Source organism: Drosophila eugracilis, unplaced genomic scaffold, assembly GCF_018153835.1.
Source record: "Drosophila eugracilis isolate 14026-0451.02 unplaced genomic scaffold, ASM1815383v1 contig_90, whole genome shotgun sequence".
NCBI classification, from domain to species: Eukaryota; Metazoa; Arthropoda; class Insecta; order Diptera; family Drosophilidae; genus Drosophila; species Drosophila eugracilis.
This window is the reverse complement of record NW_024573812.1, coordinates 5,725,204-5,748,424: the sequence shown is the minus strand read 5'-3', so window position 1 is coordinate 5,748,424 and position 23,221 is coordinate 5,725,204. Positions and strand designations below refer to the sequence as shown.

Sequence of the window (23,221 nt, the reverse complement as noted above, 5' to 3'; positions counted from 1 at the left end):
TGAGCGAGATTTTCCAGCCAATGCCTGTCACCAGCACTTCTTCACTATATATATATATTTCCCAACCCACTTGATTTCTCCTCGATTAACTCAAGACATTTTGCAAGTGCAAATTAATTAAATAAAACCATTCCCACCCATTCGGTTGATTAATGGAATTTTTTGTGGCCTGCATACGAGTTTTAATTGAAAAACCGCAATCAATTTGTTAAGGCTAAGATGCAGCAATGACTTTATTGACGTGACTCAAACTTCAGCCAAAAGCCATTCTTGGGCTTAAGGCCATGTCCCCTGATATCATCTAGCAAATTGCGGCTTGTCTTCTCAGCTGGCTTTAGTTTGAAGTTTAAAACTAGTTGGTAAACTATTGACTTGATTTCCATCAAGGCCAGTCGATTGCCAATGCAATTGCGCGGTCCCACTCCGAAGGGCAGAAAGACACGGGACTCGTCCTTATGATCGTCAGCAAAACGTTCTGGATTAAAGGTCTCAGGATCTTCATAGTTGTCGGGATCATGGTGTAGGGAGAAGATGGGTATCTGCAGGACATCACCTTTTCGGGCTGAAAACAACTTTTGGCCATTTTCATCGTATAAATCTATATCCTTGCTGCATTCCCGATCTGTAGAGATAGCTGGTGGCCACTTCCGCAGGCCCTCTAGTACCACCATGTCCAAGTACTTCATCTTGGTTAGCTTATCATAGGTCAAAGGTTTTCCATTTAGTTCTTGGTGCACGGATAGAATCTCCTTATATAAATTGTCCTGCACTTCGGGGTTCAGGCAGAGCTCATGGGTAAGGAAACACAGGGATGAGGAGATGATCTCAAAGCCGGCAAAGAAGAACAGCAGGCACTGGGCCAACAAATCATCATTGGTGAATTCTGAATAGTAATGAGCATCCTTGGACTGATCCTTCAGATCGTTGAGCCTCTGCTGCTTGGCCTCCATCAGTAGATGGATCATATCTGGTCTTATAACCTTGTGCTCTTGGCGATACCTCATGGTTACATTGACCAAACTGCTGAAGTAGTCAATGTTTTTCATGTCCATCACCTGGATGCGAAGGAGCTAGAGATAGCAGGAGAAAATGTTTAGAGAAAAATCTATGTCAAGTTTAAGTTAAAGAGAAAATTAAGCCTTAGTTAAAGTATATTTTTGTCTTCCCTTTAAGCCATTTAACGCTAGCCCAGCATTGTAAGAAAAACCCAAAAAAGCAAAACAAGAAGCCAAAATGCCAATACTTAACCGACGTCATCAAAACAACAATAGAATTTCTTCAGTGACATCTAGACAATAGGTACCTTCATTAGTCGTGGAAAGAGGGCGTAGAGCATGGCCTTGACCACCGACCAGGCGCTAATCTTGGACAGGGACTGCCCGATCCGAAAGAACTCGTTATCTTTGCGCCTGAACGAGTTGATGCTGAGACCGAAGGCCACCGTGGCAATCACATCGTTGGCAAATCTCGTAAAGTAATCCTTCATTTCCAGGTCAATGGTGTTCTCCTCCGACAGCTGCTGCTGCAAAAGCTCTCCGATGTGGATGACACCCTCCGTGCTGCAGGACTGGATCAGCTCGTACATTATACGCATTTTGCTGCCCGTAAATGCGGGTGTCAGAATATTCCGCATCTCACGCCAACGGCCATCTCGCAGGGAAATCAAACTCTTCGAGAGTATCGACTCTTGCATATTGTTGTGCATGCTATTATGATTGACAAAATGATCGAATTCCTTGATACCTATTAGCTTGATGAGCTCAGGGTCGCGGACGAAGAACATGGGATCTCTCAGGGCATAAATGCCATAGACTGGGGATCCCGAGTACTTTAAATTCAGTTCAATCATATGTTTTAGTACGGGAATACGACCCAACATAGCCTTGATGGGTATATTACCAATCAAAGGCCAGGGCTTTTCATGTGCCACGCCCCTTTCACTGAATACATCATACTTAGCCACCGACCATTTGTAGAGCAAAAGTATAAGTACTATAAACAAAGCTAGCACTATCATCCACTGATCCATGATGTCATACATCAACGCCTAATTGAACCGCAAAAGTCGAGAGCCGGAAAAGAACTGATTTCACAGAGAGAGAGAGCAGAGCTGCCCCTGGCAAAAAAAGCTATCAAAAGCTTTCTAGGAAAAGCTATAAAATATATATGTTTACCAAGCGATCACTACTATCTCAAATCGATAAGCATTATCTATTTGTAAACACAATTTAGTTTTTATATGCTAATTACTCTGGATTTTATTAATGTAGCCAAGCCAAAGTGCATTGAAATTATCGGAAAAACACATTAGACAAATTGCCCATCAGAATGAGCTACCAAAATTTATTTAATGAAAACTAAATTGAAGTGCCATGAGCTGGGGTAACTAGCTGGCTTCCTCCCTCATCCTCTCATAATTCAAAAAATCAAAAGGAAAATCAATGTGTGTGGGCCAGGAAATGCAGCAAATAAATGTTACGATTCAATGGCAGAAATATTGCAAAATCATTGGCAAATTAGGCAGAAATTGCAGCTAAATGAGACCAGCTGGGAGTCTATGCAAGACGTGTCCTTGACTAGGAAGGATAATAGGAAAGGTCTGCTTTTTAATACCCTGAAAGATTATTACAAACTTGTAAGTTGATGTAAAAATTTATACATAAAAGTAACGAAGAGGTTTCGGGATTCATTTCCGTTTTAGTTTAAAATCTTATAAATTTGTTTAAGATTTTTGCTTATTTTTTAGGTAATTTAACAAATTTTGAACAACAATAAAACTTATTTTAGATTGCAGAAAGTAAGCTAAGAAACACATTTGCTTAAGCAGGTTAAACTATGTTTTTTTTTTAATTTAAAATATTCTTAAACCAAAATGCCCTTCCAAGAGTACAACAACCCATGACTCCCCCACAAAACTTCTATAAAAGGCTTAGAAATAAGCATGACGTCTCAAAACTTAAAAAGAAACCCTAGCCAACTTATTAGCCATGTTCGAAGACATCCAGTTGATCTACATGAACATCAAGATACTGCGCTTCTGGGCCCTTTTGTATGACAAGAACATAAGGCGTTATGTGTGCATCGGACTGGCCTCTTTCCACATCTTCACCCAGATGGTCTACATGATGAGCACCAATGAAGGATTAATCGGGATTATAAGGAACTCCTACATGCTCGTCCTGTGGATTAATACAGTGCTAAGGGCTTACCTTTTGCTGGCTGATCATGATAGATATGTGGCTTTGATCCAGAATCTAACCGAGGCCTATTATGATCTCTTGAATCTGAATGATTCGTATATATCGAAGATTTTGGCTGAGGTGAATCGAGTGGGGAGATTAATGGCCAGAGGGAATCTGTTCTTTGGAATGCTCACCTCCATGGGTTTCGGACTGTATCCGCTATCCTCAAGTGAAAGAGGTGAGTCGGGCTTTAGTTTCAAATATTCCCACTCCCTCCTATATATACGAGGTGTGTTCAAAAAGTAAGGTGACTCTTCAAATTTCGCGAATTTCAAATTTTTCGATTATCGAAACCTTTTAGAAGTTATACGAGTTGTGTTCAAAAAGTAAGGTGACTTTTCAAATTTCAAATTTTTCAAATTTTTCGATTATCTTCAGTTTTGGGAACAAGAAAAAGTCACATGGGGCCAAATCCGGTGAATATGGTGGCTGAGGCATTATTGTGGTGTTGTTTTTGGCCAAAAAATCCAAATCCTTTGATCCATATTTTTCGATAGCAAAAAATCGCCGAGCTCGCAAAATAACTTGTAACTTTACGCCTCTCACAACCAAACAAAAGAGGATGTTCCATTGAAACTTGGTACAGATGTTAGGGAAGAGTGTACCAATATAACAAAACAAAAAAATCGATAATCGAAAAATTTGAAATTCGCGAAATTTGAAGAGTCACCTTACTTTTTGAACACACCTCGTAGTCCTTCCTTTTGGCAGCCGAATACCAGGACTGAATGAGTACGAGAGTCCCTACTACGAAATGTGGTACGTCTTTCAGATGCTAATCACCCCAATGGGATGCTGCATGTACATACCATATACAAGCCTGATTGTGGGCCTGATTATGTTCGGGATTGTACGTTGCAAGGCACTACAGCATCGTCTACGTCAGGTGGCCATAATTCATCCGTATGGAGACCGCGATGCCCGGCAATTGCAGGAGGAGATTATTGCCTGCATTCGATACCAGCAGAGCATTATCGAGTACATGGATCATATCAATGAGCTGACCACAATGATGTTCCTCTTTGAATTGATGGCCTTTTCAGCCCTACTCTGTGCCCTGCTCTTTATGCTGATTATTGTGAGTATATATCTTGATAGTAGAGGGGAAACTCTGCCATATATATTGGCCATATTCCATAGGTCAGCGGCACTAGCCAGCTGATAATTGTTTGCATGTACATCAACATGATTCTGGCCCAAATTCTGGCTCTCTATTGGTATGCAAATGAGCTAAGGGAACAAAATCTGGCCGTGGCCTCGGCAGCCTATGAAACTGAATGGTTTACTTTTGATATCCCCATGAGGAAAAACATTCTCTTCATGATGATGAGGGCTCAGCGACCAGCTTCGGTGAGTCTTCTTTGGAAAACTATCATAATACCTTTTTGCAATAATTATAAGTATTAATCCTAATTATTTTATATATTTTCTATATTTTTTAATGCCTTCTTTTACCCTTTTTACTGCCATTTTTAATTTAAATATTAATTGCATTTTCCAGATACTCCTTGGTAATATACGCCCCATTACCCTGGAGCTTTTCCAGAACCTACTGAACACCACATACACGTTTTTTACGGTCCTCAAGCGAGTGTACGGATGAGCGAACAAGAACCAAAATTGAAATATTTTATTAAATAGCTTAAACACGGCATATGCAAAAACTCGCACGGCTCTCTCTCTCTCTTTAGCTGTTAACTCCGAACACAATCGAGCACATTTCACAATTGAATAAATCATTATATCAAAAGAAAATAGTTTTTCCTATTTAACTAGAAATTTTCACATTTTATTTTATTTTAGTTTTATTTTATTTTTGCTGCGCGCCATTTGCGGTTTTTGCGTATTTCACGCTGCGTTTGCCATTTTTTAACTTCCCCTACAAGAGGAAATAAGAAAAAAATTCGAACAGAGAACAAAAAAAGACTAAAATCAAATTCAGAAACAAAAAAAATAGAGCGAAAAAGTGTGGCAAGTATGCGATAAAAAAATTTGTTTGCTGAAGTTGTCAACGAACTTTTTTTTTCGCGTCCGCTGACTTTGACTGGCAGTCGCCTAGGTGCGAAAATAGCGATTCTGCAGGAACCAGGATGCAGGATGCAGGATGCAAGCCCGGCGGGCAGGTGGAAAAAAAGAGAGCTGAAAGAGAGGGCGGCAGGAGAGGAAACACATTTCAATTTGCGTGCCACGTTGCCACAGTGAGTGGCGTCGGGCGAATCAGGTTCATTATAATAATGGTGATGGAATTAAAGTGCAATTCAACCGGCTCAACTTTGATTCCTTTGTTGTAAAACAAATAATTTGACTAGAAAGAGGCGAAAGTAGAAAGGAAACGGAAGTACTAATAGAATAATGCCCATAATACGCCATTGAGTGGGGGCTACTTGGGAAAAATCGAGGGTATACCACGGGAGCTATTTAGGGGGGTAGTCAGCTTGGTTTCTAACATTTTACGTGGCTTGGTGAATGGGATTTTTTGTTATTCTAGTTCATAATTAAATTGACCTGACTAATCACTTTCTTTTTATCCAATTTAATTGTATTTTTTAGCGTGATAATTTTAATAAAATTAAATTAAACAAAAATGAAGGTAAAAAGATAAAATGAAAAAAGATTATACCTATTAACCTTACTATAAACTTTCAAATTTAAATAAAATAATTTTATTTTAGCTTATAGAATTAGTTGGTTTTTATAGTTTCATTTAAAAATGCAATTAAAGAATATTATAAATTAAAAATATATTTTGTAGAATTTTTTTCCTAAGGAACTTCTTTAGTAAATCAACGAAATAAAGTTAATTATATGTTTTAATTACGTTTGAAGACTATTTTTGTGAAAGTTTTGCGACAAAATTAGATTCTTTTCAATAGAGAAAAACTAAATATTGGTATCTATACTATAATCTATGTATTTGTAATACCCCAAACCTTCAGCCAAAGATTGCCAAGAAAATTTTAGTAAATTTTCATAATTATATAAAAAGGATCCTTCCACCCCACTCAGAACAACCCCATAAATTGCATCCTTTCCTTTTTATTAAAATTAGTAAATGTCTGTGGAACTGCACGAATTGCCAGTTCAGAATAGTCCCGGCAGGTTGGAGGAGTCGTAGATCTCGTTGACGGAGCATAGGTTAATATACACCGGATTGCGTCCACTGCGGCATTCGGTGGCCGGACGATCCCCGCTCTGATAGACCGGGGCATTGACATCGTCCGCCCGGACAAAGTTGCAGGTCATATACTGATGCACACTGGACAGCGACTGACCCGCCTCGTTGGTGGTGTTCTTGGTCTGCCGAAGGATGCCGCAACCCACATGGGTGGTACTATCCCGGACGAGCTGTGTGAAATAGGCAATGCACTTGCTGACGCGCAAGCGAAGGATTCTGGTCAGGTGAGAGGTACTCAGGAACAAGATTAGGATCTCCACTTACCTGTTACTAGGCGGACTGAAGGCTATAATATCCCGCATGCTGCACTCCTTGTACTCGGCGAACATCTGCTCCAACGTGGCCTTGATCACCTCATCCTCAGTGTGATATTCCACGGGTATTGGAGTTTCCGGATTGCCGCCACCATTGGCATTGCTTGAAGGCGAGGGATCCCCCTGCCAACCGCCTTCGGCCACCACCTGTGCCACATTCCTAAACTGCTCACTGTTCCGGCAATGATCGTTGACCAGGGCACAGCGCTTCACATTCAGCTCGGCAAAACTGGCCAGTTCCGGATCCCACTGCAATGTGGCCATTCGGGTGGCTGGGCTGAAACCCATAAGATCACCCCTGGCAATCCGATCTCGGTACTCGTTCAGCTCGTTGAGGATCATAGTGCGACGTGCTGTCGTGATACGCACTACATGGGCATCCGGACTGCAGGTGTCACCCAGCTCCTAGAAGGATCACTCATCAGGGGGGAGGTTCTCTTCTGATTAGTTCCATCTCACCCCAAAATTGTTGCAGGCTATGTGCCTTTCGGGTCCGGGACACAAGGTTGGATCGCAGTAGTCGAAGGCCTGGAGCTGCTGACCTAGTAGCGTCATCATCAGCAGCAACAGCGGCGGCCACATGGTGTCCAACATCTTGACGAGGCAGCCAGTTTAGCCAGCTCCGGCCACCCGAGGCTGCCTCTTATAGAGTTCGTAGCCACCAAATCGATTAGCGGTCAAGCGGAGCTATCAACTGCAACCATTTACTGACCACCATTCAATTATCTAATTAGTTAGGACCACCTTTAGTCACACTTTTCTACACAGCGAGAAAAGTTTGATAGTTTTTGATGTGAAATAGAAAAATAATGTAAAATGCTTATTTCTTTGATTTTGCTAACTCATCAAAGTTGATATATTTATATTATCTGATTTTTCTTCGACTGTATTTCTTCATTGACCTAAACCTTTGGAACTGAGCGGCATATGTGTTGCCACGTGCATACTGTTGGCATCCACCACCTCCTCGGCATTGCACAGGTACTTGTATATCTGGCTGGAACCAGTAACGCATTTCTCGCCAGGATTTTCACCTATCTCATACGGCTGTAGGTTATTCACCTTGGCCCTGGAAAAGTGACAGAGAAGGATCACGTTAGTAAGAGTGGCCGTTCTACCCCTCAAGCGAATAGAGCAGCCCATCCGTGCTCCATAGTCCTGGATCAGAGGTATATAGTGGCCCACGCAGGTGCTGAAATATAGTTTGAGTTAGTTTATTGATTTAAATCTCTTTAAATTATATAACCTTACCCATCTTTCTTAGGCAAAATGTTGTGACTCTCATCCATCTTACAGCCCATGAAATCGAGGAATAACTCCGGCAGCATTTTATCCAAGATCAATAAGGCCAAGTTGCCATTCCGCGGCATTGCACTGCGAAGTTCGATGGTGGCCACATAGTGAAAACTCTTGGTATTCGCACAGAATTTTCCATGCTCGTTGCACTGTCGTATTTGTAGATCGGCCAACTTCTGTAGATTATAATCCCAGATCATTGTGGGCATGCGAGCCGCCACCGAAAAGTTGTTCCCTCCACTTGCCACAAAGTTACGCAACACATTGACCCTCTCAACGATGCCGTTCTTTAAGTTGCCATTTACATTTAAAATGAGATTCTTTTTGCCACAACCACTGGCCAGGGGCTGTAAGAGGAATAGTTAAGTTCCTTCAACTTAGTTAGGATAAGCGATACTACCGCAGGACTTAGACAGCCCACGTGGACCTCATTGTTTATGCAAAGATCTGGTCTGCAGAGGGTTTTATTCTCTGGGGCCACAGCCGCAGTTAGGGTTATGAAAAACACTTGAAGATACCACAGCTGCATGTCGTGGCAAAACTATTTCAACTAACTAGTAAATCTATCTTAACTCCTAAGTACTTCTAATGCCGCTTGACCAATCTAATTGAGCTCGCCTAATTGCAAGGCATTGGGATTGACATGCTCCTCGGGTGAACAGAGCCCTTGGTATATGGAGTGGGTTCCCGCATAGCAGCGACTTCCCGGATGTGCACTCTCCCGGTAAACCAGCTCATTGGCTATCTTTCCGCGCGAGAAATGGCAAAGAAGTCCGTACTGATAGAGTCTGCTGGAGTGACTTCTTCGCATTAAGATGGCACAACCGACATGACCTGCCTGATCTTGAGCCAATTGGGTGAAGTAACCACGACACTGCCTGCAATCAAAGATCAGTTATCAATCCTCTTCTACTTGGACTAACATATATCTATATCTCACCCATCTTTGGGCGGCTTCTCTGCATTGATGTGGGCCATGCTGCATCCCTTATAATCATCCATCCAAAACTTCAACACGTACTCCATAATCGATTTGGGATTCTTCTCTTGGTGCAACCACTTGGTACTGCCATAGATAAAGGATACATATCTAAACTCATCCGTATTGCTGCAGTATTCTTCCAAGTTGTCACAACGCCTCAGGGCAAACTTGGCCAGTCCGGCGAGTTCCTCGTGCCAACGAAGGGTGGCCATTCGGGCGGCTGGTCGAAAGGCTGGATACTTGCCCATGGCCAATGTATTACGGAAATCATTCAAGGTGGCCAGTAAATAGGTACGCAGATGCATGGGGAACTTCAAGATAGTAGCTTCGCTGCCACAGCTTTCGTCAAATTCCTAGAAAACTCAAATTGTTAGTTTCTGCGTGTATGAAAAATCTCACATCTTACCCCATAATTTTCGCATGCTATATGGGCTATCTCTGATGGACACAGATACTCGTTGCAATAATCTATGGCAAACACCTCTTTGTTTATAAATATGATTATAAAGAGTGGTAGTAGATGCAACATCTGCTGGCCGTTTAAGTAGTTCAAATACAAAATGGTTTGCAATGCGAAAACGTAACCAGTTATATTGCGGAAAATCCATTTTAACTGCTTGAAACAGCATGAAAATTGTAAACAAATTTTCTTTTTTTAAGCTATAAGTTTTAAATAACTAAGAATAAGAATGAATATGAAGCAAATCCTTTACAATTTGACCCCAATTTCTCCCAAACTAATTGTTTTGATTGAGTCTGGTAAGCAAATCTCTTCAGTCTGGTCTGGTCTCTTCAGTTTAAGATAACCATTCCATTGATTGTACAAGCAAATCAAGTTTTCTATTCTATCCCATCATACCTATGTGAACTACCTTCCTCAAAGCTAAACTACATCAGTATTTTTAGCCCAAGCCAAACCATAAACCCAACTTCAGACAAAACCAGCTCAATAAAGAAAAACCCCATAATCCCACATATAAAAATCAAAAATGTTACATAAATACCAACGATTGCAACAATGCCAATATAAGCCCAATGTTAATCTTTAGGAAACACATTTAAGCACTGCACTTTGACCCAGCAACAAAATTCGATTGGATGGAATAATTGAAAACATGTTTGCATTTTCCGGTTTTTGTGCTTTTTGTGCGGAAGTGCACATCGAAACCAAAACGCTTCAGGAGATGTTTGATGTGCACTTCTCTGGTTTATTACAATTAACACTTCATGTTTTGTTTTCTCTTTCGAATTTCTTAATGTAAGTATATAAATTAAAGTAAAGTTTGGACTTAAGTTATATGTACACTTTACATACATCACAAGGAATACAAAAATGGCTCGTTGTGCTCGATCGCTTTTCCTTTGGTTTTTCTTCTACCACCGGCCGTTTTGAAAATGTATCGTCGACTAATTTAGAGTTCATTTTGGAGAATACAATAATGTAAGGGGGGGAGGAAATGGAAATGGAAACTAATGTGTTTAAGGCGAGTATAAAAAAGCTATAACGAGGCGTAAATAGGTCGCTTTTCCAGCATAAGTTCCACTATGAGTACGGCTTTGGAAATCACTGATTAAAGTTGGGATTGTAGGGTGCTTGCTTTTCATAGCCGGCGGGCATAACGCTTGGTCCTGGATGGGTTATGGCCTGGTCGTACGATGGAGGATTCATGCTGGCAGCTCCGGCTCCGGGATACGTAGGATAGACCACGCCATGTGTCTGCATGCTGTGTAAGGGATGTATCAATTAATAAATGCATTTTCCAGAAGCTTCATATTCCACTTACCCGGGCATCGGCATTTGCTGTTGGTTCTGCTGGGGCATTGGCATGGGCATCTGCATGGTCACATTGCTGCAGGGCAAAAAAGACAAAGCGAGAGTTAGTTTTCTTCTGGGGGCATTTGGCAATCCTGCGTACTTACCTGGTAGTTTGAGCGGGATACGGTGCGGGAGATGCGTAGGCATTGCCCGCCGGATAGCCCGGCGGAGGCAGCTGTGTGACCGGATATCCTCCGGGAGCCGTGTGCGTGGCGGAGGTCACCACCACGGGTGCTGCAAAAAGAGCAAAAAAAAAAGAGAAAACATGGAATATTAGAAACGGAAGAACTGGGCAGCTGGCTGATAATTCTGAGTCATCACTCCGACCACTCGAATCGCAGATCCGATAAGCTCGCAATTTTGATTAAACTCATCAATATGAAACGAAAAATTCCCCCTCGCTAACACTCAAAACAAAAAATTTAACTATTTTTTTAAGAAATATAATAAATTCTGTTTTTATAATCTTAAAATATTTAAATTTGTATCACAATAATGAAGGTTAACCTAACCTTTCCTAATTTATAACTTTAAATCACATTTATCAAACATTCCCTTTTAATGAACTTTAATCTTATCAGCCTGATCGAAAACTATATTTATAGCAATAGTTATTTATGATATTTTGTTAATAAAAATTCTATTTTCAACTCGCACTTGATTTTTCACACTAAGCATTCCCATTTTTCTAAGTGTAATCATTTTGCCAATAAATTTCCCCTTCAGTCAATGTAATTACCGCCGCTTTCATTGATTGTGTAGCCAACATTTCGTAAAGCCTTCTGCTTGCGCCTTATGCACACCACAATGGAGGTAATGAAAAATATAGTGAAAGCTATAGATAATCCGATCCAGAATGCCCACATTTTCAATGAGTAGACGGTTTAAGTTTTAAGTTGGAAAAACACAAACGCCTTCCAGACGAACACAATACAGACTGCAAAGCTCTCATCTGACGGAACCACTCATTCTGGCCATGTCTAATCAATGGTCGGTTATATGGCCAATACACGATAAGCAGCCATTGGGTGACATAGCCAAATAACACACATTCTCTCATTCTGGTTTGTTTTTATCACTAACTAATATTGGCATAAACACAACAGCTTTAAAGTTACATAAATCTAGAACACTTTTCTTTCGGTTTTTACCCATGGATCGGAACTTCTTGACTATGCAGAAGAAACATAGGCACATCGAGCAGGCTATCACTAGGAAGACCGAGAAAGCTATGATGGGAATAACATAAGGTTCCATCTTAACTATATATTATTATTATTATTGTTTTATTCGAATTTTAGCAGGTGCTACACCAGTGAGTTCACGATTTCAACTGATTCTGATACTGGTAACCTAATGGCATGGTTCTGTTATCTTGGTCAAAAGGGTGTTCCCCTGGATTGATTGGTAAAAAGCCAAACACACACACCTGCACCCTTTGTTAGGGCTGCTCTTTGGGTCCGTCCGCGGGTCAAAAATACTGCGGCGGATGTCATGAAGAATACGGAGAAGGTAAAGAATAGTATCCAATAGATGCCCGAATCATCCATGTTGATGTTTTTAATACTGAACTGTATAAGCGGCGGACAAAGACTAAACAAAAGCGAAGAACTAAAGCCGCCGGATCGGCAATCGTAAAATGTGCCCGTAATGCCCAAAGAAAAGGGCAATCGCACTCATAAAGATAGCACTTATCACTGATAACAGAGCACTTTCAGAGCCACCATTATCATAACTTACTTAAAACGAGAGCCTGACGACGACGACGTCTCCAATATAGTGCAACCATAACTATCAGTGTCAAGGTGAGTATTTTGCACATTACACGAAAAGCAGCTATATAGACTATATAACTTTTCTCCGATTCCCGAAGGTAACTAATCTCCGTTTTGTTAATCATAATTAGTTTAGAAAATTAAAGCTCTCCAAGTCTCTGGCTAGTGTTAGTGCATAGATCACTATCAAAGCAACCAATACTGCCAGGATACACGTTTCGAATGCCAGAAAAGTCCAGTTTAAATGAAGTCTCTGGGCAATATCCTCTAACACATCCCAAATGGTGGCGTTCATGCTGAAAGCCTGCAAGCTAACTAAATCGATTCGATTATCATTTACCCAATGACCCAGCAATTTACGTCACCCTTAATACCCCTATTAGCCAATAATATCCAATTATTGGCTTGCATTTAAGGGTAAGCGTAATACATTTTGTCATCTGTTATCAAATGGAATCCAAAATTGTAGGGAATCACAGTCGATTTTATCAGTAAATATTGCACAAACATAATAAAAAGCCAACAGTCATTGCCCACTTCATAAAAGGTCTTAAATCTAATAATAACAAGATAGCCCGACTATTTCACCATTGGGGTTCGTTCGTATAAGTACTAGAAGCTTTACAACTTAAGATATCTGTTATTGGATAAGAAATAAGTTAAGTTTTTATGTTGGTTTCGTATCATGTTTTCAAATTTGCTTAGTAACTTTGGTTTCGGTATCACTTTTACAGCTTTTAAGATTGAAACCACTCAAAGACCCGCAAACACTTCTCATACAGTTGATCACGTCGCCATATAATCTCAGACTTCTTGTAGACAATGACTTGAACTTTTCATCCATAAATAAAATTGACAGTGCAGATAGGGCAGCCCACAGGTATTAATATACTGGGTAATACCCATAATCGTAGAATTATCATTTTACAAGATCAGGTTAGGGAAACGACTGCAGAAGCTCCTTTCCCAGAGAGAAGGTTATTCATGGGTTAATGGTTATGAAATGAGTTAGATTTTATCCTCGATTTCTGCCATCTTAAGAGATATCAGACAGCTTATTGAAAATTCGAATTCGAACTACTAATTACCATTTTTAGACCTCTTTGGTTTTCTTTTCCTAAATCTTAAGCACGAAAACAGAAAACACTATGATTTGGCCAATATAAAACTCGGATTATCCGATTCACGTAAAAAAAGTTCATGCTTGCACTCCCAGCGTAGCCAACAAACTAAGAGATCTATCTCCCGGTGCAAAACTTTGAGACTTCAGCTTATCTCAAACATAAATAAAGAAAAATCGGTTTATTATCACACCATTCTTTTTGCATCTGCAGCAAATCTTCTTTAGCAGAATCCAAAATAGAAGAAAGGCAAGTATTATTAGCTCGGCGATTAATTTTCCCAACAGTTTATCAGTATTAATAAGGCCCCCCAGCCAATATGCCATTTTGTAGATCTAGGAAATACGTCTGTCGTCAACGAATCAAAAAACCGAACTGATTATTTTTATTTCTGTTAAAGCTCGCTTAGACGTATCCTTTGAGAAAAAATTCAACCTTTTCGTTGGAAATGGGTTTAAAATTAGTGACTGGGCTTGTTTTTATTTACATAAAGTAAAATCCCATGAATGGGTAAGTTGATTCATGGATATAAAATGACAAATTCTAATGGATATGGAATAAGTTAAATTTGATCCTCAATTTTTGCAATCTTAATAGATATTTGAAAGCTTATGGAAAATTCAAAGAGATATCAAGTGATTGTATAAAGGTATTATATAGAGACTTTTTTCGAATTGGAAAGTCAATGTAAGCAAGATTATTTTGGATAGTAGACGCAGAGTGACTAACTAATAATAAATCTGTAAGTATGAACTGTATAAAGATTAGAGTGTATTTAAAAATGACTCATTGCAATGAGAAGAGCTAGTCTTTATTCTGAAAATTTCTGTGAGAAGTCATACCCATAATCCATTCAAAAAAAGACACAACTACTAACCATTTTTAGATCTTTTTGGTTTTCTTTTCCTAAATCTTAAGCACACACAAACAGCACCAATGAAAACGAAGAACACGAAAAGAGCAAACACTATGATTAGGCCAATGTTAAATTCACTGCAACTTGACTTTATCGGATTCACGTAAAGAAAGTTCATGATTGCACTGCCAGCGTTGCCAACAAACTAAGAGATCTATCTAAAACTGCGTCGCTTTTGTTTCTCACGATGCAAAACTCTGAGACTTCGGCTTATCTCAGAGATAAATAAAGAAAAACCTGTTTATTATCATACCATTCTTTTTGCTTCTGCAGCGAAATATCCCGCAGCAAATCCTTAGCAGGATGGCAAATAGAATAGGGGTAAGGTATACTACCTTAGCAGCGATCATTGGCCCTTCTTTTGCAATATAATCATTATGAGGATCATTCGGATATGTCATTCTGTAGATCTAGGAAACACGTCTGTCTTCAACGAATCAAACAACCGAACTAATCAGCTCGCTTTGACGCGTCCTTTAAGAAAAAATCTAAGCTTTTCGTTGTAAGAGAAATGGGAAAACTGAAAGCTTGATTAAATGAAAAGACAAAAACAAGTTTTCAAATGCATAAAATGCAGTTATCGGTTTAAAATAAGTGACTGGGTTTGCTTTTATTTACATTAAGTAAAATCCCATGAATGGAGATGCTGATTCATTGATATTATACGACAAATTCTGGTCTAATGGTTATGGAATAAGTTAGTTTGGCTTTCAGATTGTTGCGGTTTTAGGTTATATCATAAATTAAAAGTCTATGTAAGCAAGATTTCGTAGGATGGTAAATGCACAGAGTGACTAACCAATAATAAATCTGACAACTATAAGGTACAAAAAGTATAACCCGGCTGCTGGAAAACACATAGATTAGATTACATTTAGAAATGACTCATTACAATTAATAACTAAAGCCCAGAAGACTTCTGTGGTTACTCATACCTCAAATAAGTTGCAAAAAAAACTTAACTACAAACCATTTAAAGATCTTTTTGGTTTTATTTTTTAATCTTAAGCGTGCACACACGAAAGGAAACAACGAAAACAGGAAACACTGCTGATTAGAACAATATTAAACTCGTTGCAACTTGGCTTTATCGCAATTAAATAACGAAAGTGGCACTGCCAGCGTTGCCAACAAACTAAGAGAACAACCTAAACCTGCGTCACTTTTGTTTCTCCCGATGCACAACATTGAGACTTTAGCTTATCTCAGAGATAAATAACATATTAATAATCATACCGTTCTCTTTACGTTTGCAACAAAACTTCCAGCAGCATGAGCCCAGAATCCAAAGTAGAGCGACCACAATAATTATAAGTCTGTAGATTTTATAAGATCCTTCTTTTCCAAATTCATTATTATAATGATCATGCGGATATGTCATTCTTTAGATATGGGGAACACGTTTGTCTTCAACGAATCGAACAACCGAACTGATCAATGTTATAACTTCTGCTAAAGCTCGCTTTGACACGTTCTTTGAGGAAAACCCCAAGCTTTTGGTTGTAAATGAAAAGGGGAAACTGAATTTATTCCCCAGTTATGAATGTACTGAATGAAAATTCATTGTTTATATGTTCGATAAATGTGAGCTTTAAATATTTATATTGATATTGGAAAGAGTTCTGAAGCTAAGGTTAAAGTTTCAAACCGTAACTAGTTGACCTTTGAGGTTTCACTTCTCTTTTTATCAGACATGATGTTTCGTCAAGCGATCAGTTGATTAAAGCAGGTTAAAAGCAACTACCTATGGCTTAAATTTAATGATTAGGACACATTACTTTTATAAAGAATCGATATAAGCAGCATGTAAAACAATCATTAATAATAAAGTTCGATTAGATTTCAGCTTTTTGATAGTGTCTTCAAACCCAACAGATTTGTCTGCGCATCTGCAAAAATTAATCTTAAAAGTAAACAAATATCAAAAAGCATTTCACAATTTTCACAGTAAACCAACCAGTAGCTAACAATTTTTTCTTTGCGGCTAATAATGTGGGTTAAACCTCTTACTATTTATTCTATTTTAAATTGCGATATCTGTATAGCCTGCTTTTCGGCTTAAATACATTAGGATTGAAATTTATTAGTAACATCGTAAATCGACAGTTTGTATCAACTAAAATAACAGAATATTGAAAAATTATCTCAATTATCTAAAAGACAAAAATTTTAAATATATTAATGTATGTCTAATGTGTCTTTTAGGTATGTTAATGTGTCTTTTCAGCTGCATAGCAAACACTTTTAAATCTAATCTAATCCATACCAGTTTTCCTGCAGTTCCAGACACACATAAAGCACACAAGCATAGTTAGAACTATAATGACCACAGGAATTAAAATAATGATTTCGAATATGTTCATTATGCAGATCTCAAAGAAACACTTATACTCGCAAAGAAATTAACAACGGCACTAAAAATACTTTGGGCTTTGCTTTAAATTTATACTGTTTTTTTATCACATAAGAACTCAGCATTTGTTTCTATAGCATATAGGGATCTTAAATATTATTATATTTAAATCATATTGCTACAGTTTAAAGACAGCTAACTTAGTATAATTGTTTATGTAGATTTTAAATAATAACTTATTACTTAAGGATTTAAGAAACTGGAACAAATAAAATGTTGAGTCAACTGCCTGAGTCAAAACATGTATATATAAAAAAAAAAAAAAAAACATGACAAATAATAAAAGTATTTCGGAGACAACATATATATTTGTGTATAGTCTGCTTTTCGGCTTAAATGTTCCGTTAAGATTACGATTGTGCCTTGTGTTGTCTTGTAGTCTGCTTTTCGGCCAAGAAATTTAATTAACATTTTGATTTTGTCATAGAAGTTTGCTTTTAATATGTTTAAAATGTTAATCAAATGTAAGTCAAAATATTTGAAAATAAATTTAAAAATAATTAAAACAAATAAAAATCTTTCTGGTCTTCTGTAATAATCCCTTCCTGATATCAGCCTTATCAGCCTTTAACAAAGAGACCATAAAATTTAAGTAAGTCGAATTTTGATTTACCACTTAAAACCAGTTCCTTAGATTAACAATCGGTGATTCAATACAAAAGGCGCAATTAACAGAATGTTATACCACAAGGTAATCAAATGACAAATTAAAACACGGCATAAATAACACTTAGTTAATCCATACCTTTCTCTTTACATTTCCACACACTCGTACAGCACGAACTACACCATATAATGTCAAAACCCGTTACTAAACAAATTATTAAGATAAATATTAAAAAATTTATCATCATTAGGCCGCTTTAAAAAACACTTCCACTTGCAAAGAACTACAAAACTGAACTACATATTTTTTTAATTTCTTGTGAAAAGCAAACCACACCCGTTATTAAAAAAAAAAATTAAAAAAAATATGAACATTATGAAAATCATCATTTGCAAAGAACTACAAAACTGAACTCAAAATTTTTAAAATTTCTTGTTAAAAGGAAATGACTATCGTACCTAACATGTGAATCACTTTGGTAAAATGTAAAACTCTAGTTCCTACTTATTTGCTTGTTGGGAGTTAAAAGAGATTTCTGTAGGACTACTTACTACTTAAAACCAGTACTGAGATTAACAATCGGTGGTTCAATACTAATGTCGTAATTAACAGAATGTTATACCATAAGGTAATCAATAAATAACACTTAGTTAATCCATACCTTTCTTTTTGCATTTCCACAAACACGTACAGCACAAAGTACAACATAAAAATAAAATGCCCACACCCATTATGAAAAGAATTATAATTAAAAATATGGAAAATAAAAAGAAAATCATTAGGCCGATTTAAAAGAAACACGTCCACTTGCAAAGAACTACAAAACTGAACTAAAAAATTTTCAAAATTTCTTGATAAATGTAAACTTTCTATCGTAACACACACAATCACATAAAAACCCATAAGTTATTCCTAAGCATATCACTCAAATATTTTAACACGTGAATCACTTTGGTAAAATGTAAAACTCTAGTTTCTACTTATTTACTTGTTGGAAGTTAAATGCGATTTCCCTAGCATGAGTAGATTTTGATATAATCCGTCTCTTAAGTGTTAAGAAACCGAATTGTGTTAAATGTTTAATTGATTCAACATTTGATTTACAAATTTTAAAACTATAACAGTTTATAGTGTACTTCCTGATAAACAGTCCTAAAGCCTTAAGCCAGTAGAAGTAACTATAGTACATTGAACCCACAGAATATTTTAAGATTTTCCTAAGATAACCAAATGCCAAATATTATATAACTTCACTATCAACTTTAAGTAATCCATACCTTTCTTTTTGCACTTCCATAAACACGTAAAAAACAGAAGCAAAAATAAAATTATATTGCACAAAGTCATAATTAAATAAATATCAGTATTAGCAAGCATAATGCCGATCTCAAAGAAACACTACTACTCGCCAGGAAATTAAAAAAGAAACTAACATTTTTTTGTGGAATCTAAATAGTTCTTTTATGAAAGGAAAACTCATAAGATTCTGCTTAAGCATACCGCTTGAATATTTTTATATATGAGTCACATAAGAAAGTTGAACAAGAACCAAACTCTTTAGCTCTAAAGTATTTTCATATCGGAACGTAAGAGTTAGCACTGCAGCATAAGTAGATTTCAATAGATGATAAATGAGTTTTTTGACAATCCGTTTCATTCCTTAAGTGCTTACCTAAGGTGTTTAGAAACCGGATTAAATTTGACATTTAAACATATGGTTACATTCTATCCTGCATTATCAAAAACCGCGTGCCGAAAAGTGTATCTCGTTTTACTTGCTTAGCAAACACTTTTAACTCTTAAGTAACCCATACCTATCTTTTTGCCCTTCCACAAACAGAAAAAAAACGAAAGCACACATAAAATTAAAAAAACCCACTCGAATGAAAGAATAAATTTCAGTTATGGTTAGCATTATGCCAATCTCAAAGTAAGACTACTACTCGCCAGGAAATTAACAATGGAACTAAAATTTTGTTGTGTAAGAACAAATATTTTTTTTAAATAAAGACTCATAAGATTATTCCTAGAAATATCGCTTGAATATTTTTAAGTATGTGTCACATTAGGAAACTGAAAAACTCTCTAGCACTTCATTATTTACTTAGTTAAGTTTACAGCTTAAAACTAACACTAAGATAGAGCTTAGAATAAAAGGTAGTCCAATACGAAAGCCGTAACTCACAGAATGTTCTATCCTGCATTATCAATAAGCAATGGAATAAGCAATCACATGCACAGCAAACACCTTTAAATATTAAGTAACCCATACCTTTTCTTTTTACTTCTACTCGTTAGGAAATGAACAACGGAAATACCTCAGATTTTAAGTTCTTTTATGAAATAAGAACTCATAGGATTCTACTTATCGGTTGAATATTTTTATGAGTCACATTAAAAAGTTGAACAAGAACCAAACTATGAAAAACTCTTAAGTTCTGAAATATTAACATATTGGAACCTTAAAGAGAGCACTCTAGATTTTAATAGATGATAAATAAGTATTTTTAAATCCATTGGTTTCTTAAGACTTTACTCAGAAAACTAAATGGAATAACATTTAAGTTTGGTTACATTCTTTATTGATTTATCATTTGATTTAATATTCTAAAACTATAAATATTTAACACAAAAAAGAGAAAACTTAAAAAACATTTAACAATAAACTGAATTGTTCTCCAACATTTTCTGGACAAAAAAACACATAGGAACTTATAACACACAGCTTAGACGTAAACCAATTAGAAAATCCACAAGACAGCGACAATTTAGAGAACTTGAAGGACTTCTCGAGTACACTGAATACTAACTTGCTTCGATCACGGCCTTGTCTGCCAACTTTTGGTTCCTTTTACGGATTACCCATCTTATTAACACCACAAGAACTAAGCAGACGACCACAGCGAATATGGAGCACAGGATGATCGTCGAGGTCTCCAGATCCTTCTCGCCCGGAACATGCGGCATGTTGTTAATTTAAGAACGATTTACTAACTAAAAGATTCGATTGGCTGACAGTCTTGAAGTTTGTCCGATGGGTATTGAAACTACGCCACGTTAAGGAGAATTTGCGAAGCGTTTCCAGTGCTCATTGCGCAGACATCCAACGATTATTGCGAACTGGATGAGCTTCCTCGACGTCTTTTGTAAGAGTCCCGGACGGTCTTGGGATGTCTATGGACGGTGAATTGAAAGGTCCGATAAGATTAGCAACACCCATACACTGTATCGGTAGTGACGCTCAGCGAGTTTAATCGGTATTAATACACCAATATAGTCCTGATACCGGTGGCACCGGTGCCAAATGTTAGCATAGATTCGGGGGGAAGCCATAAAAATTCTCAAGTGGACAAGCAGCTTGTTTTTTACAGCTTGAAACCTGCGTCAATAGTCCGCATCAATCAAAGAGAAAAAATTAGGTTTCGATTTCGAAATTTATTACTCTTTGGTGGATCCTCAAACCGATGCGATTACCCACTAACGATTCCCACAAATCTCCGATCGCCACTTACGTCAGCAGTAATCAGATAATTTAATTACGCTTATCGGATCAAGCGTGGCTGCAGGGTAAACAATAAAACCGTGTAGGAAAAGTACATGTCAATAAACCGAGTCTACCGATTTCAGCAGAAAAGGAAAGTCTGTCTCAAGTACAGAGGCAACAATCTCATTGTTGATAATCCACCAAGTATCTTATTATTTTACAACGCATTAAGGTGAGGTCTATCATAAGTACAGACATCCTGGGGTTGCTTGAACTCAGGAAAACAGCAGCTCTAATTAAAACGTAAAGTGGATGGAAATGTTTCAGACTTAGTTAATCAAACCATGTTTGTCTGTCCATATGAACATAGATACCTAGAGAACTAAAAAAAGCTAGAATGTTGGGATGAAGCCCTCAAATTCTAAGGATGCCTGGGTACTCCAAGTTTATTCAAAAGTTGGGCAGGCTAATAAAAAAGCCCGCAAGCCGGGAGAGTCATTTTCGCTTTAAAACTGAAAAAACATATTTTCATGTTTTTAAATAATTTTAAAAGCAAACTAATTTAAAGTAATACCATTTTTTTCAACGTTTTTTAAACTATACTACAAATTTGAACAGACTTCTTTAATATAAACTCAAATGAAAAGAACATTTCTTCACGTGTTATGAAAAACGTTTTTTTTTTTATGGTTTTCCCAAGAACCTTGTGCCAACTATTTGTGGTCATCTAATCAACACCGTATCACCTAATTAGAACAACACTAAATATAATTTAATATTATACCACTAAATGGTAGGAGAACTAAACGAGACTTGACGTCAAACGTTTGCAAATTAAAGATTATCGAAAATGTTAACGAGGGCGCTGATTCGATTTGATGGAAAACACTAATGATTTGTAAATTAAGGTGATAATCAGAGGTGATCGATGCAAATGGCGTCTTTGACTTGAGGCACTTATGATTAGATTTCTACAGTCCAGCTGTTTCAAGCGATTCCCAGAATCGAAGATAAGACCACCGATGATCCCACGATGATTATTTAATGACTAGTCCTCACCGGCGTTGGTCACAGTTGCGGTGCCCATTCGAAGTTGACGGGCTCGACGTGCCCGCAACAGAATCAGTATTATGACCACAATAAAGATCACCATTAGAATGGGAAACCATACATCGAAGTATATGTAAACCATTTTATATAATGTGTTTTTCTTTTTCAACGAGGCGTACGGGTTAAAAGTCGAACGAATACTAAAGAAGGTAAATTTTGCTATGCCGTGGATACAAATTGTCAGTTTGCCTTATCTGGGAAAATAAATCATTCCGTTATCGAACAAGTGCCACTGGAGATGAGTCATTTAAAATACATTTAAATTGTATTAAAATTTAAATGATACATAAATATAGTTTGTAACTATCTGTAGAGAAGATGAAACAAAACAAAAAAATGGTGAGAAAATTAAGGGAAATCAATGGGAAAATCCTGTTTGGAAAATGACAAACCATATGGTTGTATAAGATAAGATACGACAGGCATATAAATAATCCTAATAAGATAATTATTTGATAAACTTAATTAAACTTTTATCTTGAACTTTATTTGTTTTTATTTACGAATCTTTGAAGAAGCAAAAACAAAACTTCAAGAGCGGCAAAAGCTCTCTCTTTAACATTGAGATCACTCGAATGTTAGCTATATTTTATTATTAAGACTTGGCACGAAACAATACAAGTTATAGGATTTCTGTATATTTTGTATATTAGCACGCATACAATTATGATACACGCATATACAGATATATATTTTCTAGGAAGCAAACTCCACCCGCTTGTTGTTATTCTAGGAATGACTCATCGGGGGGTTTTGTTTTATCAATAGCTATAGTTATATACTTATACAGTATTGATGATATAGTTATATCTACTTACTGGACAAAACCGCACCCTGGCGTCTGCTGGTACAGCAATATCCACAGCAGCTCATTATGAGGAAAGTGAGCAAGAAAAACATGAAAATGCCCCAGAAATCCATGAAGAAGTCGTCTAAGTCCTCGTATTCAAAATCGTCCACTGAGAAGAAA

The 23,221-nt window shown here is 37.3% G+C and overlaps 6 protein-coding genes across 8 annotated transcripts; 1 reads left to right on the top strand and 5 right to left on the bottom strand.

Annotated features, from left to right (window-relative positions):
• Window positions 1–204: 204 nt before the first annotated feature.
• Window positions 205–2,131, bottom strand: LOC108112211 (probable cytochrome P450 9h1). Its single transcript, XM_017222028.1, has 2 exons — window positions 1,304–2,131; window positions 205–1,070 (listed from the first exon to the last, which is right to left on the bottom strand). Exons 1-2 carry the CDS (start codon window positions 2,039–2,041, stop codon window positions 234–236), a joined length of 1,575 nt encoding a protein of 524 aa, XP_017077517.1. The 5' UTR covers window positions 2,042–2,131; the 3' UTR covers window positions 205–233.
• An 856-nt stretch (window positions 2,132–2,987) lies between these two features.
• LOC108112428 (odorant receptor 49b) lies at window positions 2,988–4,845 on the top strand. The gene is made up of 4 exons (XM_017222271.1): window positions 2,988–3,420; window positions 3,938–4,320; window positions 4,383–4,592; window positions 4,744–4,845. Exons 1-4 carry the CDS (start codon window positions 2,988–2,990, stop codon window positions 4,843–4,845), a joined length of 1,128 nt encoding a protein of 375 aa, XP_017077760.1.
• Window positions 4,846–6,279: 1,434 nt separating this feature from the next.
• LOC108112220 (antigen 5 like allergen Cul n 1) lies at window positions 6,280–7,361 on the bottom strand. The gene is made up of 3 exons (XM_017222037.1): window positions 7,191–7,361; window positions 6,682–7,136; window positions 6,280–6,612 (listed from the first exon to the last, which is right to left on the bottom strand). The coding sequence occupies exons 1-3, from the start codon at window positions 7,323–7,325 to the stop codon at window positions 6,324–6,326; spliced, it is 879 nt and encodes a 292-aa protein (XP_017077526.1). The 5' UTR covers window positions 7,326–7,361; the 3' UTR covers window positions 6,280–6,323.
• Window positions 7,356–8,635, bottom strand: LOC108112218 (antigen 5 like allergen Cul n 1). Its single transcript, XM_017222034.1, has 3 exons — window positions 8,428–8,635; window positions 7,983–8,374; window positions 7,356–7,923 (listed from the first exon to the last, which is right to left on the bottom strand). The coding sequence occupies exons 1-3, from the start codon at window positions 8,554–8,556 to the stop codon at window positions 7,626–7,628; spliced, it is 819 nt and encodes a 272-aa protein (XP_017077523.1). The 5' UTR covers window positions 8,557–8,635; the 3' UTR covers window positions 7,356–7,625.
• LOC108112219 (antigen 5 like allergen Cul n 1) lies at window positions 8,558–9,538 on the bottom strand. Its single transcript, XM_017222036.1, has 3 exons — window positions 9,416–9,538; window positions 8,968–9,362; window positions 8,558–8,905 (listed from the first exon to the last, which is right to left on the bottom strand). Exons 1-3 carry the CDS (start codon window positions 9,536–9,538, stop codon window positions 8,632–8,634), a joined length of 792 nt encoding a protein of 263 aa, XP_017077525.1. The 3' UTR covers window positions 8,558–8,631.
• Window positions 9,539–10,133: 595 nt separating this feature from the next.
• Window positions 10,134–22,335, bottom strand: LOC108113181. Of its 3 annotated transcripts, none has more exons than XM_017223702.2 (4): window positions 22,201–22,335; window positions 10,930–11,059; window positions 10,794–10,859; window positions 10,134–10,733 (listed from the first exon to the last, which is right to left on the bottom strand). In XM_017223702.2, the coding sequence occupies exons 1-4, from the start codon at window positions 22,308–22,310 to the stop codon at window positions 10,611–10,613; spliced, it is 429 nt and encodes a 142-aa protein (XP_017079191.2). In that variant the 5' UTR covers window positions 22,311–22,335; the 3' UTR covers window positions 10,134–10,610. The 3 variants fall into 3 exon arrangements, with proteins under 3 accessions (XP_017079191.2, XP_017079189.1, XP_017079194.2); XM_017223700.1 differs by lacking the exon at window positions 22,201–22,335 and adding an exon at window positions 20,468–20,639; XM_017223705.2 differs by lacking the exon at window positions 22,201–22,335 and adding an exon at window positions 11,977–12,029.
• Window positions 22,336–23,221: the final 886 nt, after the last annotated feature.

Excerpts from the sequence above, each read along its gene's own strand:
- LOC108112220 (XM_017222037.1), bottom strand. The coding sequence starts at position 7,325 with ATGTTGGACACCATGTGGCCGCCGCTGTTGCTGCTGATGATGACGCTA. Across the intron at positions 7,137-7,190 it reads TAGCCTGCAACAATTTTGGG|GAGCTGGGTGACACCTGCAG; the intron begins GTGAGATGGAAC and ends TGATCCTTCTAG. Across the intron at positions 6,613-6,681 it reads TTCAGTCCGCCTAGTAACAG|CAAGTGCATTGCCTATTTCA; the intron begins GTAAGTGGAGAT and ends CTTGCGCGTCAG.
- LOC108112211 (XM_017222028.1), bottom strand. The coding sequence starts at position 2,041 with ATGTATGACATCATGGATCAGTGGATGATAGTGCTAGCTTTGTTTATA. Across the intron at positions 1,071-1,303 it reads TCTTTCCACGACTAATGAAG|CTCCTTCGCATCCAGGTGAT; the intron begins GTACCTATTGTC and ends TGCTATCTCTAG.
- LOC108113181 (XM_017223700.1), bottom strand. The coding sequence starts at position 20,624 with ATGCCGCATGTTCCGGGCGAGAAGGATCTGGAGACCTCGACGATCATC. Across the intron at positions 10,860-10,929 it reads TATCCCGCTCAAACTACCAG|CAATGTGACCATGCAGATGC; the intron begins GTAAGTACGCAG and ends TTTGCCCTGCAG. Across the intron at positions 10,734-10,793 it reads CAGCAAATGCCGATGCCCGG|CATGCAGACACATGGCGTGG; the intron begins GTAAGTGGAATA and ends TCCCTTACACAG.
- LOC108112428 (XM_017222271.1), top strand. The coding sequence starts at position 2,988 with ATGTTCGAAGACATCCAGTTGATCTACATGAACATCAAGATACTGCGC. Across the intron at positions 4,321-4,382 it reads TGCTCTTTATGCTGATTATT|GTCAGCGGCACTAGCCAGCT; the intron begins GTGAGTATATAT and ends CATATTCCATAG. Across the intron at positions 4,593-4,743 it reads GGGCTCAGCGACCAGCTTCG|ATACTCCTTGGTAATATACG; the intron begins GTGAGTCTTCTT and ends TGCATTTTCCAG.
- LOC108112219 (XM_017222036.1), bottom strand. The coding sequence starts at position 9,538 with ATGTTGCATCTACTACCACTCTTTATAATCATATTTATAAACAAAGAG. Across the intron at positions 9,363-9,415 it reads TAGCATGCGAAAATTATGGG|GAATTTGACGAAAGCTGTGG; the intron begins GTAAGATGTGAG and ends TGAGTTTTCTAG. Across the intron at positions 8,906-8,967 it reads GAGAAGCCGCCCAAAGATGG|GCAGTGTCGTGGTTACTTCA; the intron begins GTGAGATATAGA and ends CTTTGATTGCAG.
- LOC108112218 (XM_017222034.1), bottom strand. The coding sequence starts at position 8,556 with ATGCAGCTGTGGTATCTTCAAGTGTTTTTCATAACCCTAACTGCGGCT. Across the intron at positions 8,375-8,427 it reads TGGGCTGTCTAAGTCCTGCG|CCCCTGGCCAGTGGTTGTGG; the intron begins GTAGTATCGCTT and ends TTCCTCTTACAG. Across the intron at positions 7,924-7,982 it reads ATTTTGCCTAAGAAAGATGG|CACCTGCGTGGGCCACTATA; the intron begins GTAAGGTTATAT and ends ACTATATTTCAG.